The following is a 16,221-nucleotide window of genomic DNA, read 5'->3' on the forward strand; positions in this document are numbered from 1 at the left end:
CTGTGCTCAGGTTGGCCTCAGTCCTCTCTGGATAATGAGTAAGCTATTTAGAACCTCGAACTGTTTATGTGACATTTCAATAAGTAATGCAGAGATTCAACAACATTTCCATATCCCTCCTTTAAAGCCTGAAGGCCCCTGCCTTAATCCAAGCTCTTTGGCATTTATCACTGTTTGTTACACTAACAAGTAAGATTATGAGAATTCTAATGAAGGCTTCCGGTGAAGAAGTCCATGATTAAAATGCCGTAATAACAGCTGCATGCGTTCATGTGCCTGATTATCATAATCTATTTAGCACAAGTAAACACACAAACAGAAGGAGAAACACTGACACTCCAGCGCAGGGAGAATTTGAAATGCGAGGGAGACAATGTAAATATGTAAATGTCTCTGTGTATCCTTTCATCTCTCCTTTCTCATCCTGCCTTCTATTTTTTTCCTTCCTTTCTGTTTGCTAATGAGGAGACCTGCCATCCCATGTGGTCCCTGCTCTATCAGGCTAAGGTACATTTTGGGGCCATCTGCTGGGGCCAGCATCCTAAACAATGCCACCCAGAAAGTGCTGGATATATTTGCAGCCACCTTTGACACCGAGGAATAGAAGAAATGAGATCTCAGATGACGGTCTTTGATGTGTTCGCTCTGAGCACTTAGTTCAGCTGTTTCTCCATTAACACAAGGCCCAGACAAGAACCAGGTCCTGGGCCCTGCTCCCGGCCCTCCCCCGCAAACACCACGTTGTCAACAAATTAAAAGCGGTCGTTCCCGGTCTCCAAATTAGCCTCCCTCCGTATCTCTGCTGGCTTCATTATTTTTAATTCTTCATAAAATGTCAGGCAGGAGGCAAATGCCCTTCTCCACTGGCTGGGGGATTGTGGAAAACTTTCCTGAGAAGTGAAATTGAATGCTCTGGTATAAAACCGGGATAACAGAGAGAGCCCTGCTTGGGCAAATAACTACAAGAAATTTGCTAGAATCACAAGTGCGTTGCAATAAGAAAACAGCAAAGGCACATTTGTGTTTAAAGAAGAAAATAATTTTTCAAAACACAAACAGGCAGGTAACTGGCTTCACCTGAATGAAACAAAAGACTTGAGAAAACATACTTTTTTGGGGGGAAAAAAACAGAAATATTGGGATCAATACAGCTGGAGGTTGAAGATAATCATATTAACACTTATTTATAAATTTTTTTTGCTGTTACTTCCCCAAAACTATTTCAATTTGATTTGATCATGTGTATATGTGTGTGTGTACATACAAGTTTACATGTGTATACAGAAGGGCAGGCATGTGCTTGTATATCCATGTAGAGGCCAGAGTCAACCTCGGAAACCACCATCTGTGTTCTGTGACAGCGTTTCCTAATAGGACCCAGGACTCACAAATGAGCGTAAGCCGTCTAGCCTGTGAGCCCACATCTCCTCATCTCTGAACTGGGAGTAAAAGTGTGTGCCACCACTGTCGATCTTTTACAGGGTTCTGGGGACCAACCTAGGCCCTTGTACTTGGCAGAGCAAGTGCTTTGCTGACTGAGTTCTCTCTAGCCTGCCCACACTCTTTCTGAGGTGCATGAAAACACCCTGGAATAATGAGCAAGCTACATTTTTTTATTTTTATTTTTTATTTTTTTGCTTTTGCTATGTTCCCCATGGTTTCCATGTGTGATTGTATGTGATCCTTTCAGTGAATGTTTGATAAAGATACAGCGACAAACAAGGAAACCACGAGAGAGGCTGAGTATCCGGCAACATGCACAAGCACTAAAGTTTAAACCGAGGAGAGATGGGGATTCTCACCCCAACAATCTGCATAAATCCAGAGTTTAAGGATCATGTCTCGATGTTACAGTCGTGTGGCTTGGTCTTCTTGTGGGTCTCCTAACAGTGGGAGTAGGGGCTGTCTCTGACTGTTGCCTGCCACTCGGACCCTTTCCTCCTTCTGGGTTGCCGCACACAGCCTCAATAGGAGAGAAGGTAACTGTTATGCCATGACTGGTTGATATTAGTGGGATACCTGCCCCTTTCTGAAAAGTAATGGAGGAGGAGTGGATGGAGGGAAAGAGGAGGAGGAAGGGAGGAGAGAGGAACTGGACTGGGAGAAGAAGAGGGAGGGAAAACTGCAGTTGGAAATCAAACAAACAAATCAATAATCAAATTCATGACCTCTTATTTTTTAATTGTTGTTACCCAGGTATGTGTGTACATGTGTGTGTGTACATGAGTGTGTGTAGTCTGCCGAGTCCCTGCAGTGCTGTTTGTGTGTACCTGCATTTAAAGCCATAGATTAACCGCCTACAGATCTTCATCTTGGGGTGAAGCCCTGAGAGATTTCCTCCACCTGCTGGGGTGCCGACTGATTCGGTCCTTATGCAGGTCTCGTTTAGGCGGCCATATTAAGGTTTCATGGGGGCAGCTTCCTTGCCATATAGAAAAGACAGGTGCTTGCGACAGGTGCTCTGGTCCTCAGGCTCTTACAGTCTTTCTGCCCCCTCTGCTGTGATGTTCCCTGAGCTTTAGGTGAGGCATTGCCTAACAGATTAGAAACAGGCACCCCACAGTTTGTTGTTCTCTGCATGTCAACCAGCTGTGGTTTTCTGCAATGGTCTCTCTCTGCTACAAGAAGAAGCTTTTTTGGTGTGTTGCGGGGGTGGGGGCTGGGAGCTGCACCGAGCTATGATATTTAGGATGCAACTGGGAATTATACTGTTCGGAAAAGCGGCAGTGGTAGTTTCTCTGTTGGGTTCACGCCTTCTTCATCCATGAGTAATAAGCTAGGTTCATGGTACCAGGCATAAATTACCTCTTTCTGAGCAGGCCTTAAGCCCAGCTAGACCCCTAAATATGGGCCACTATCACCACCCTGGCACATCTTGGCACATTGGCACACCTTGGTACCAGGCTGGCTATTGCTGTGGTCTGCAGGCCCTACAGCTGGGCGGGAGTACTGATTGCTTTTCTCCCCTGGCACCTTCAGATGCGCTGAGTTTCGGTCCTCAGGGAGGAGGGGTGCATCTCAGTTCCCACTCAGAACTGTGTCTCGAGGGTGTGGGGTCCTCAGCATTAGACTCTCGCCTTCCAGGGCTGGGAGGTAACCAAGGGCAACAGCGACAACCTTTCTCATGGGGGCAGTCTCTTGAACTCCCCCAACCAACAACCTGAAGGGAGGTTTCCTCACCTGGCACTGGGGATTCTGTTAGTCTATGGCTCTTGGGGAAAACATTGTCCCCACAAGTGGCGTAACTTCATTTAAACTATTTATTTAAACTTGTCTGCATGTATACTTATATGTGTTTTTAAAGTACACATAAAGTAATATTTCCTGTGGCTTTTCTAGTCACCCTTGTGTTCTTTATCCCTTCTTCCTCCAGCTTCTTCTGTGCTGGCTTCCCTCTCCACCCTCAGCTAAAGCCCCCCTCTGCTCCCCATTGCCCCCTTCATAGCACCTGTGTCCTACTGCCTCCCTCTCCAGAGAAGCCTGTGGGAATCAGTGTGGAGGGGTCTCAAACATCTACATATGACCCAGCTACTCCCCTGCTCAGCTCATCAGGACTTGACATCCTTCTCCACAGACGCCAGCTCAGCCACGTTCATTCCTGCTCTATTCACGATAGAGAGGAAACAGAAACTACCTAAACATCCTTCAGATGACACATGGATAATGAGAACTCAGTACACAGACACACGGGAGTTTTATTCAGCTGTAAAGAAAGTTAAATCATGAAATTTGCAGGTAAATAGATGGAACTAGAAAATACACAGAGCAAGGTAATGCACACGTGAAAAGACAAACCAAACCCTTCGTGCTCCCTCTTCCTGGTGGACTCCAGCTCTGAAGCTTTAGATGTGAGCATATCACGTAATGTAACTGCAGATGTCAAGAAAGTAGAAAGGGACCATGAGGGTAGGGTGGGGAAGAACACTGACTCCTCATATAAAGGCAATGGCCGTGTTATTAAGAGTGCACCCTCATTTTAATTTAATTAAACATCACGTCCAACTGTAGTCATAAGGTAGGTGCCAACAAGCACATCAGCATACAAATGGTAGGAGCACAATCTCACCCTGATCCTCTCATACCAACACCAGCGAAGCCCTGCAGTTGCACAACTTCTGGACAATGCTATTTTCCAAACCAGCTAGTAACGCCATATTATCCCTCCTCCTAGATAAAACCTAATATGTGATTCGTGTTGAAGGAAACACTCATGATCTTCTCCTCATCTCAGAGCGGTCTCCTTGAACGCTACTCTGCTGCCAGCCTCTTTTCTGTGCTGCTGCTGTGGAATACTTGAGCCAAGCAACTTTATAAAGATCTAGGCAACTCACAGCTTGGGGGCTTAAATCCAAAACCAGGCAGCCTCATCGCTTTGGCTTCGAAAGAAGGTAGCAGATAGCAACAATGGGAAGATATGTCAGAGAAAAGGGATTCGGTCACTGCCCTTTCCCCGAAGTGTTTTGGGCTCAGCTACCACCTGTGTGCCCTGATCCTATGTTGGAAATAAAGAGGACAGCCAGGTCTTTTCCGGAAATTTCTTCTCAGGGTTTCAGGATAGTGCATTTGTCCTGATACACAGAGCATCTTGTAGATGGTCAAAGCCACTAATAGTATCATTACATGAATGAGCTGAGCACCGGCGGTAGTTGAAAAACTTTAATCCTTATTATCGAAGCTAACTGCAGGGTGTGGCAGACACGGCTGGCTTTCCCAGTGCCCATAACTCCTGTGAGCTTTGAGGCTACACATGGCCCCGCCCTTGGTAGTGGGCAGAGTTCAAGTTCACCTGATATAATGGTGACAGCGGCAGCAGAGGCGCGTCCCTACTCGGCTCTCAGAACCCTCACCTTGGGATTCCATTAGGGTTGCTGCATCAGAGACTCAACTGAACCGTGGCTGAGATAAGGCAGACGGGACACCTCCCCCTCGTGCTGAGGCCAGAAGACTCACCAGGCTGTGAATGCTACTGTCGGGATCCAGTTCCTTCTTTCTTTTCATGCTCTTTTACACGTGGTTCCTGACCTTATTATATAACCTGTGATGGCTCTTCCAGCCTTGACTGCCATGTCAGTAGCCCAGCCAGCAAGAGGCAGAATGGAATAAAGACCTCCCTCAGCTGTTTGCTTGCTCTAGTTCCCTATATAGCCTACTGGCCAGAAGGAGGCTGGGAGACACAGCCCCTAATGTGAACGTTCATGTGCTCCGTCAACAGCCCTGGCCCATGCAGGAAGCATTACAGATGTGAGGGTACCATCAGCAGTACTCTCACACCCATGACTTGTAGCCAGTGACTACCCACACTCCCTATCTGCCTTACTATATTGGCCTCCTTCACACAAATTAGTCCATTACCTTTACACTAAAACGTTCTTAAGTTCTCAGGATGCTGAAGTAATGGAACCAGATTCTTGGTGAAAATAATCACAAGAATGGTGCCTAGCCCAGTTCCCAATGGAGTTCTCATTGCCCTACGAAACCTCATGGATTCAGCCCTTCATAGTCCCTCACTTTTCACTGCATTCTGGTATCCCAAGCTCCCACCAGAATGCCCCATTAATCGCTCCTTGCAGCATTCCAGGGCTTTGCTAGTCCAAAGTTCAACACTCCTTCCCCACCCTCCCACAAACCAGTGCCAGAGCCCTAAAGGCTACGCTGTCAGCTTTACTACAGCAGGAACCCTACTTCTGGTACTAACTTATCTGAGTCTCTTTTCCCATTGCTGTGATGAAATATTCTAAGGAAAGCAACTTACAAAGAAAGGCCTTACCCTGACTACAGTTCAAAGGTTAGATGCCAAAGTGGCGGGAGCTTGAGGCAGATGCGGCATTCAGCTTACAATCAGGAAGCAGAGAACGCGCAAGTGCTCTTGCTCAGCTCCCTTTCTCCACTTACACGGTCCAGAATTCCGTCCAGGAAGTGGTGCACTCTAGCTTCTGGGCTTCCTACCTCAGTCAAGATCATCCCCCGCAGACCCTCTAGAGGCCCGTGTCCCAAGTGGTTGTAGTGCCTGTCAAGTTGGGAATTAATACTAACCATTAAAACACCTTAGTTGTCTTAAATGGATACGGAGGGAGCAAAAATCATGCTGATTTAAGGTTTTTATTTGTTTGTTTGTATAGTGAGAAGGGCACAGGCGCATGCCCGCCACAAAACTCACTTGTGGGCCAGAGGACAACTCTAGGAAGCTGGCTCTCTCCTGCCACCTTGTGGCATGGAGGCAGTGGGGGACTCAGGTCACTAGGCATGCGCTCCAGTATCTACCCAGGGAGCCATTTCCCTGGCCTTGCACTGGGAATTATGATAACAGAGTCTTTAATGTAATATTTGACAGTAAAGATGCCGTCTGTTCTGTTTCCCATGGGGGATGTGGAAGGATGGTGCATGACACAGAAGTTTAATCAATGTCTGCCCAGTTGTTTGCCTACGACAAATATCCCTTGGCTAATGAAATGCTGCAACACACTGGCACTGCTCTGTCCAGCTACTTGGGGAAGTCGTTAGTAAACCTTTGAAAGGACTGGAAGCTCTGCCAGATGTTGAATTCTGTTGTACCAGATGTGGGAGCCCGTTATGATGCATAGCTCACTGCTTTGAAGGGGTAAATTAACATTTTATTCTTCTACTCTGTGAAGCCACAACAATCACTATTCAAATGGGAGATCACACTTTTTCCTGAGCATTAAAAATTAGCTGTCAGCCAGGCAGCCTGTCTCATACATTACAACGTAAGTCGGTACCACAGCACTTCAGTGACAATTTGTCAACATCTATCAAAGTTACAGATACACGGACTCTGGGGATTTATCATCAAGATGAAGGGCACCTGCACAAACACCAGTTTACGAGGTAATTGGTTACAGTATTGTTTTTAATAGTAAAAAGTTGAAAGCAATCTACATCTGAATGTCTAAATATGTAATCGTGTAGTCATATGACAGAAAGGATTTCCTCTTCAAGGAGGAAGCATTTAACACATTGTTAAGAATTCTTCAAGAATGGGCAATGCTTGGGCAGTCTGGAAGAGGGCCCCAGATCTCTTGGACTGGAGTTACAGATTGTTGTTAGCTTGGTGGTTGCTGGGAATCAAACCCATGTCCTCTCTCTGGAACAGCAGGTAGTGCTGTTAACCATTATGCCATCTCTCCAGCCTCTACAAATTTTTTTTTTTAATTTAAAAATAAAAATGTGTATGGCAATTGGTTGTACTAAATGATAGATTGCACTGGTATAAAAGGGGAGATGGATATATTTTTGCATAGGTTACATTGGAAAGAGAGACAAGAAATTATAATTTGGGGAGGAAACTGCACAGCACCAGCCTTCAATCCCAGCACTCAGGAGGCAGAGGCAGGCAGAGCTCTCTGAGTTTCAGGTCAATTTGGGCTATATAGTGAGTTCCACCCAACCAGGGATAGAGAGACCCTGTCCCACATATGAAAATCTTATTTGTTTGTTTGCTTTATTATTTATGTTTTATATGTAAGGGTGTTTTGTCTGGATGTGTCTGTGTACTTCACGCATGCAGGGCTCAGCTCCTGGAGGCCAGAAGAGAGCACTGGGGCCCCCAGAACTAGAGTGACAGACAATTGAGAGCAGCCCTGTGGGTGCTGAGACTTGAATCCAGCTCCTATGGAAGAGCAGCCGGTGCTGCTAACCACTGAGCCATCTCTCCTGTTCCAAGAAGCAAAGTTTTTATTGTTTTATGTTGTTGTTTTGAGACAACTGTGGCACTGGTTCTACTTTTGAATTTTAATAAATTTGTGTGTTGGGCTGGAGAGATGGCTTAGTGGCTAGAGCACTGGCTAGAAGCCTAGATGTGATTCCTAGCACCCACATTTGGGCTCACAACAATCAGTAACTACAGTGGTCAGGGATGTGATGCCCTCTTTGTTCTGTGTGGGTGCTGCCTGCACACAGTCCATGTGACGCATAGGCAAAGCACCCTTAGGGGAGAAAAAAACTAACTAAATCTTTTTAAAATGTATGTGTTGTGTGTGTGTGTTACCCCAGTGCTGAGGTTACAGATGTGCAATGCCACATCTGGATATGTGTGTGTGTGTGTGTGTGTGTGTGTGTGTGTGTGTGTTCGAGCTGGAGATCTGAGCTCCATTCCTCATGTTTGTGTGGCAAGTATTTTGCTTAATGAATTGTCTCCCCAGAGCCAATGCTTTTGAATTTTCAACTGTGTGAATGCATCACCAATTCAAAAGCAAGCAGTCTAAAGGAACAATCACTGATTAACTTCATTTGGTGATGTAACGATTATATGGTATATATAATGTGTATGATATATATGAGGAGACGTGAAAGACTTGGGCTTTTGTGTTACAATAGGAAAGATGGGCACAACTGTAAACTTCAGGCAACAGCTTGGAAGAGTGTAACACACTCCCATCACCTGGGGCTCAAGTGTCCTCTAGTCTCTGGGACAGAGAGAAACAGAAGAAATGTCATCAAAGCTTTTGGGGGAGTACCTGTCCTCATTTTGACTGAGTGGATTTCCCCAATCCCCAGATCACTCTGATGAGGATATCTGAAGAACTATATAATCTCTCTCTGCGTGCGTGTGTGTGTGTGTGTGTGTGTGTGTGTGTGTGTATTCACTCACACGCACACACAGAACTAAGGGAAAAGCAGCCACGGGGTACAGGATCGAGGATGCCACTTCAAAGCTGAAAACGAGAGAAAGACTTAAAGTGTGCTTCAAATACACAAAGAGCATTTCTGGAATTTTCAGGATGCCGCACCCTGAGGTGTCTATGGAAGCCTGGTGTGTGTTGGAGCGTGGTGGGGGAAGCGGGCAAACATAGAGGGTCAGTTGTACCAAGGAGAGTTCCTTTGAATCAAGTGTTCTTCACACAACTTCAGCCTATTTTCAGCACGTATGACTTGGTGTCCATCAGCAGCATGTAAAGAGAGAAGCCTGGTCTCTGTGATGTCTTCCTTCCTTCCCCTTCCTTCCCCTTCCTTCTCCTTGCTTCCCCTTGCTTCCCCTTGCTTCCCTTTCCTTCCCCTTCCTTCCTGTGCCTTCTAACAGTGCAACCGCAGACACGGAAAGCTGCAGCCCAGGGGATGGACGTTTTTGTTGTTGGAAATGGGGGAACAAGGAAAAAAAAAGATGGAACATTTAAAACTCCTGTCTTCCAAGTTCTGCCTTGGTCACCAACCCAGCCAAGAATGTTCTGCTCCTATGTGGGCTCTCGTTCTCTTCCTAGCCAACCCAAGTCATTTAAACCTCACGGGATCCCATCACATCCCATGTCCCTTAAACACATCTTCAAGGGTGGGCACTGGAGGGGTGAGAATCGTGTCAGCCCCAGAAAAGCCTGTGTCAGAAACCAGAAGTCTCAAGGACCTTAGGAAGAGAGTAGGATAGACCATGAAAACATCAGAATGCAGTTTCTCAAGCTCCTCTGTGCCCAAGTGTCTCCTGGGGTCCCGGCTTGATGCAGACTGTTCCTCGGTCCTGAGTGGGCCTGGGACTTCCGTTTACAGCAATCATCCATGTCCAAGGATCTCAGGCATCTTGAGAGGTGTGAGCTGCCGAGGGGTCCTCCTAACGCCTGTGAGGGGGCACATTGCTAAAATAAGGTGAAGTCAGATTCCTGAACGTGTCTTAGAGAACAGCGAACAACAGAACTGAGAGGAGGCAGGTGACAGAGGGAAGAAACTGGACGGACACAAGCCCGGCCTCAGCTCTCTCCCTGCGCCCTTCTCCAAACCTTAGCACAGCGCGGGTGCTGGGCCGCCCTGCGGCTGCCGGCTGCCGCCACCCCTCCGAGGCAAGGCTGCTGCTGGCAGCCGACCCAAGCGGCGAGTCTGCAGCGGGATCCTGCAGCCTGGCTCAGCGCGGCGCCTCCCAGGCGGCCAGAAGTCCAGGGGGCTGCGGATGCGCTGCCTTCTGTGGGTTCCCACCGCGCCCGCCGGCATTGGAGAACTTTACCTCAGTCGCGCACTAGTCCCGCCCTGAATCATCGCAGCTGCCATCCGCACCTCATTTCCGGTCAACTGTCCCCTCCCTCGGTGGTTCTGGGCGGCCTGGACTTACCTCTGATTCCACGGGCCAGCAGGCAGCAGGTGGCTCCCTTCGCCCTGAGAGCCAGGTAGCTGTGCTCTGTCCCGGGGTTACCGGGCGGCAGGGACTACTTGGCTTGCGTTGAGGGAGGATGTTATGGTTCTCCTTTTCCATCCCCCATGGTCCGAGGGGCATCCTTGGACCTCATCAGATCCCTTGGGAACTGGATTATATAGAAGGGTAATAGTAGCGTGGACGCCATTGTCTCTGCGGCCTGTGGATTTTTAAAGGTCAGGGGTGACCGCCTCACCACCAGCCCTCACTCTGATTCATCTCTGTCGGGAGAACTCAGTGAGCTCCAGCCTGAGAAAGGAGCCAGACCTGAGTGCAGAAAAGGGGAGGGCGCTAGAGTGAAGGCGTGCTGGGCAACAGAGAGCGCAGGGGAGCTCAGGGTGGGAGAGGGCTGGGCCCTGGAGGAAGGAGGGGAGGGGAGGCAAGGAGGCGGCCGTACAGAAAGCTGAAGGAAGAGCCGGGAACGAACTACTTCTGAGAGTAGGTGCGTGGAATGGACCGTACGCAACCTGCAACCGGGGTCCAGACGCCTTGGCCAGCAGCTCAGAAGTGAACCGTGCTGCAGTTTCTAAGTAAAACCTTTCGCGAAGCCGAGCAGGCTTCACTCCCTCTGCGGGCAGGCGGTAGAGAAACCCAGCGCGGGGGAATTATGGCCTGGTTGAGCCTCTTGGGCCCTCAGAGACCAGGTGCTTCTCTAGAATCCAGTCTGTGCTAGCTAAATCCACCTCACAACCAAGAGGGCGCATACTCTCAGGACAGGACTTGTCAGAGGAGCAGGGATGCCTGCCTGCGGGTTCCTGTGGGGGGGTCTTTTCTCTCCAGCCTACGCCCCCACACAGCGGGATAATTTCGGGGCGGCAGGGGACTCGCTCTAGAGCAGTGAGCCAATCCTGTCTCTGTCTGGTAAGCTCAGCATTGGTCAGGGAAACAGTGAAGGCCTAGTGATTCCTTGATGGGGCGGGGAGGGGAAGAGGATGGAAGTTTAGAACAAAGCTGGGGAAGACTTGGGGTCCAGTCCCTGCCTTGACCTTTAATGGCTGCATCTGTAAAATGGGGACAATGATACTTCCACCCCAATACCAAAGAAGCTGTCCGGAACGGACAGTTAATGTTTTGTAAGCTGAGCCCAGCAGTTCACTTCCGTCTTGTCCAGTCTGGTCCTACCTAAATGTCATTCCACCAGGAGCTTGGACCAAGACAGGGATTCATTTCAGCGGTCAGGGTCATCAAGGGCAGGGGGCTGGGACCTGGGAAAATCGCTCACACTTCTCCAAGACTCGGTTTCCTCATTTGTAAAATGGAAGCAGTGTTTCCCTTTAAAACAACAGCAGAGCAGTCAAATCCAGCTCAGGCAGCCTCGAAGTGGTCGCCAGCCCTGCCGCTCGGAAAAGGGGTCCTCACAAACCCCACAACCCGGAGTACAGAAACTACCTTCCATCGAGCACACGTTGGTAGACAACAGATACCTGCCTGTGGAGGTCTGTTTCACCGTTACGCTTTGCACTAACTAGCTCTTGCACAACTGCATGAATGAGCCGTCAGAAACAGTCACCACGGGTAGGCATGCCTGCCAGGCGGGCAGAGCGGACGGGACACTGGCGAGGCCGACTGGGTCCCGAGCGGAGGTTTGCCAAAATCTGCCAGTCCCTTTGCCGAGTTCTGACTCCGGAGGCGTCTTACCGCACACGTTTAAGCCCCAAAGCTGCGGGTCTGCATTCCTTCTGGCTTCCGGACCCCCGCCCCTCCCCTCCGCCGCCCTCTGCAGTGCCAGGAGCCTCGCCTGCCACCGCCACCCCGGGAGGATTGTGCGCAAGGGCTCCGCTCTCCTTGGCAGCCAGGCAGACCCGCGGCCTGAATGCTGGTCTGAACCGAGGAAGGGAAGGGGGAGAGCCAGAACCAAATGAGGGCCCCGGGAAGCGGTGGGAGGTCTGCGCCCAGGAGCCGGGCTTGAGTCCGCCCCAGCCGGTTTGGCATTGGCTCCTCCTGGGCCGCCAGGCTGCGGAGCAAAGGCCGGCCCTTACACGCACCCGGCCTTTTGTGCGAAGGAAACACAAAGGAGAGGGAAAAACACGTCTTCCGTTTTGAAGGAGGAGGCCAACAGCTCCAGGACGCCTGGGCAAGCCAGGACCTCCCGGAGCCCGGCCTGCCGGGGCGGATTAGCCTGGGCAAGGGAGCACTCCACTCCGGGAAAGGCTCAGCGAGCCGGCTGCGTGTGCTGGTGGGAAACTCGGCCCGGACCGCCGGGACCGCAGGAAGGAGCGAGATCCCGAAGAGGGCGAAAACCGTCTCTCGGATCGAGAGGGGCAGGGGAGGGGCAGCCCCGTCCAGTTTCCGATGGTGGGGGGGGGGGAAGGAGACACAGCAAACGGGCCCAGCCTCTGGCTGGCCTCTGAGCCAAAGGAGAGCGAGGACACCGACGGCCCCCAGGCCGCGGGCAGCTCTCAGATGGAGAGAAGGCCGCCCAGGGCGGAGACCGCTGGGAGCTGCTGGCCAGAGCTTCCGACCTGGGGACCACGATGTGCCGCTGCACAGCTGGACCTGCCGGACAACCTAGCACCAGGCTGTGGCAGCGGTCAAAGGCTAGGGGACAGGGGACGCGGAGCGCCTGGCCGGGAGCGAGCCGGCAGCCTGCACTCCTGACGTCGGGCTGGGTTTTCCCAGGTTCTAGATTCCTGCTATGGCAGAGCGGGTTCCCCAAGTGTCCCCGGCTCCAGCTCTCACAGGCTTCCAGGCGCAGCACAGACAAGCCCCGGATCGCGACAGAAGGAGCCGGGGCTCCGGGAGCTTAGGCGGCCGCAGCAGCCGGCGGCTGGTGCCACCTCCTCGCCCGCGCGCCACCGTGCCGCCTGACGCTTGTCAGGGGCGTCGGCAGGAGCGCACCCCCACGCCCGCCCTCACCCCCCAAAAGCCCCAAAGCGGTCCTCACGTGCCCAAGCTCCTAATCCCACCGCCACCCCCACGCGACAGCCTCTGCTAATTGAACAGCTATGGGTCCATCCCTGCAACCGTTGGGCGACATTATCAGCACGCTTCGGTTCTTCGTGTTTTAAACACATATTTAACGGATGGCTGCAGAGCCAGCTGGGAAACCCGCGGGCTGGAAAACAATGCTCCTGAAGGCACGAGACGGAGGCGAACCCCACAGCCCGACCCCCAGAGGGAAGCTTAGCACCGAATCTTCATGCCTGATCTGACTTCGCTACAAGAGCACCAAATACTGTTCGTCTGCTTGCTTGTTCTTAAAACTATACATGCGAATTAAAACGCCAAGCAACGGAAATAACCGTTGCAAAAGAGCGTTAAAACTCCCCGAGAAAGAATTGGGCTCCTATGGTTGGGGGGGGGGGGAGCATCCGAGATCTGTAAAAATAAATAAATACACAAACAAACAAAACACATGTGAGCTGGGCATGTCTGGGTGTGAGAGGCAGCTGGGGGCTGGGAGGAAAATCCGCTGTCCCTCTTCTTAGGGACCGACCGCCTCCCGCTGGCATCTGCGGTAGGCAGGGACCACCTGTATGGCCTGGCGACATCTCCCGGAGGCTGAGATCAGCTCCTAGACTCTCGCTTCTGTAAAATGGGCGGATGTGCAGTTTTCTGGGCCGCCAGCTCTCCGGATCGGGTGTCTAGCGTGGCTCAAGAATCAGCTCCCGCGTGTGGGGCCTTCGATAAGCCCGTGCCCCTAACCCCGGTGGCGAGGAGCTGCTGTGGCCGGGTTTCCCCGCTAATAAACGGGTTGGGGGGGGGGTAACCGTCTATGCGTTGGCGCCATGACTGTGTGACAATATTTCCTCCTTGCTTCCCACACAACCCTCAGCTCTACGGTGAATTTCTGCCCCAAATGCCAAGAGCCTTTCTCCTGCCTCCTCTCCCACCCTGTGCTCTCCAGGGCCATGCCCCCAGCTGGGGGCGCTACCGCCTGTCCCCGGAGCTGCAGCGACGGCCACCAAGTAGAACTGGCCGAGGACGTGGGGCGCCTTGTGCGCGGCTGGCCTTTTCTCGTCCAAATGGTCACAGGTTGAGGAAAGCCTCCGGCAGAGACGGGCGGCGGGGAAGCCGGCGGAGCCGGGGAAGGCTAGCCAGCCCCAGGTGTGGCCGGCCGCCTCCGCGTTCGCCCTCAGACATCCAACGGGTGGTCGGTTGGACGGGTTTGGGGGTCCCCAGTCCATCCCTTGCCCCAGCCCGACGCCACGGTGACCCGAGTTTTACAGAAAGTTGTGGGCGACCCCTCTCTCCCAGGGTCCCCATTCCGCCAGCCCGGCCAGCCTACCCTCCTCCTCCTCCCGCTTCTTTTCCCTTCCCTGCCCAGGTCCCTCCTCCGGCCCGCCTCCCGGCCCTCCCGAGCGCGGGCCCCATTGGCTGTGCGCTGAGAGGAGGCGTGTGCCGGGCCGGGCGGGTTTCATTGAGCGGAATTAGCCGGCTGACGTCAGCCTCGCGGCCCCTCGGGCCGGCCCCGCTCATTGGTGCCGCCGCCCCTCCAGGAAAAGCACATTGTTCCCGCCCCCGGCCGGACCACCGCGCCGCCTCCACCCAGCTATAAAGAGCGGCGGCCCCCGAAAGGTGTGGATGCTGCTCGGCGAGGAGCCCGCGCCCGCGCCCGGGGCCAGGCTCTCCTGTGCGGCCGGCACCCCGCGTCGAGTCCGCGGTGAGTACCCGCCCTCCGCCGGCCGGGCCCGGTCCGAACACCGGCCCCCAGCTCCTCCCGGACCTAGGGTGCAGCCTCGCGCGCCGGCCCGCCGGCGGGGTCCCGCCCCCACGGGTCGGCAGCGCCCCGGCCCGGCCTCCCGCCGAGGGGTCCAGGAGCCGGGGCTGGCGGCGCCGAGGAGCCGCGCGGGCAGCGTGGGCCGTGCGGGCTGCTGGTGCGTGTGCGCTCGCGGGCCCGCCGCGCCGCGTCGGCGGGGATGAGCTGGGGGCGTCCGCGCAGGACGCGCCGCGTCGGGGGGATGAGCTGGGGGCGTCCGTGCAGGACGCGCCGCGTCGGGGGGATGAGCTGGGGGCGTCCGTGCAGGACGCGCCGCGTCGGGGGGATGAGCTGGGGGCGTCCGTGCAGGACGCGCCGCGTCGGGGGATGAGCTGGGGGCGTCCGTGCAGGAGGCGCAGATGCTTCTCTATTTAGTTCTCCGGCCCAAGGAACAGTCCTCATTTATCCCAGGCCGGGCCGGGGGGAGCCAGCCTCCACAGCGGGCCCGAAACAGTGCCCCGCGGGCGAGGGTGGGGATGAGGGTGGGGCGGAGATGTGTTAGGAGCCCAGGCGCGGCCCCGGCTGCCCGAAGGCCAGGACGAGCATCGAGGTGGACACAGCCGCCTTCGCAGGGACCCTGAGCTGCGGTGCAGGCGGCAGCGCGATTCGGTCTCGCTTCCTTCCCCTCCCCGCCCCGTCTGTGCGTCTGTGTGTCTGTGCGTCTGTCTGACTGTCTGATTTCCCTCCTCTCCTCAAGCCCCCGAGGCTGAAAAGGAAGGAGCCCTCGGAAGGCGCGCTCTCCCCGGGGCCATGGACTCGGACGCCAGCCTGGTGTCCAGTCGGCCATCGTCGCCGGAACCCGATGATCTTTTCCTGCCCGCCCGGAGCAAGGGCGGCAGCGGCGGCGGCTTCACGGGGGGCACCGTGTCCTCGTCCACGCCGAGCGACTGCCCGCCGGAGCTGAGCGCCGAGCTGCGAGGGGCCGTGGGCGCGGCGGGCGCGCACCCCGGGGACAAACTGGGCGGCGGGGGCTTCAAGTCCTCGTCCTCCAGCACCTCGTCGTCCACGGCCTCGGCCGCCGCGTCCTCCACCAAGAAGGACAAGAAGCAGATGACGGAGCCGGAGCTGCAGCAGCTGCGCCTCAAGATCAACAGCCGCGAGCGCAAGCGCATGCACGACCTCAACATCGCCATGGACGGCCTGCGGGAGGTCATGCCCTACGCGCACGGCCCGTCGGTGCGCAAGCTCTCCAAGATCGCCACGCTGCTGCTGGCGCGCAACTACATCCTCATGCTCACCAACTCGCTGGAGGAGATGAAGCGGCTGGTGAGCGAGATCTACGGCGGCCACCACGCCGGCTTCCACCCGTCGGCCTGCGGCGGCCTGGCGCACTCGGCGCCGCTCCCCGCCGCCGCGGCGCACCCCGCCGCCGCCGCCGCGCACGCCGCGCACC

The 16,221-nt window shown here is 53.9% G+C and overlaps 1 protein-coding gene across 1 annotated transcript in view; it reads left to right on the top strand.

The window, feature by feature from the left end:
* Nucleotides 1–14,654: 14,654 nt before the first annotated feature.
* The window catches only part of Olig2 (oligodendrocyte transcription factor 2), a 2,164-nt gene continuing 597 nt past the window's right edge, over nt 14,655–16,221 (top strand). Inside the window, exons 1-2 of the mRNA XM_055614843.1 lie at nt 14,655–14,732; nt 15,526–16,211. Coding sequence (XP_055470818.1) covers nt 15,579–16,211 — 633 coding nt within the window. The 5' untranslated portion in view covers nt 14,655–14,732; nt 15,526–15,578. The remainder of the gene's footprint in view (nt 14,733–15,525; nt 16,212–16,221) is intronic.

The sequence above is a fragment of the Psammomys obesus genome, unplaced genomic scaffold, assembly GCF_907164565.1.
Source record: "Psammomys obesus unplaced genomic scaffold, mPsaObe1.curated_primary_1811, whole genome shotgun sequence".
Classification (NCBI taxonomy): Eukaryota; Metazoa; Chordata; class Mammalia; order Rodentia; family Muridae; genus Psammomys; species Psammomys obesus.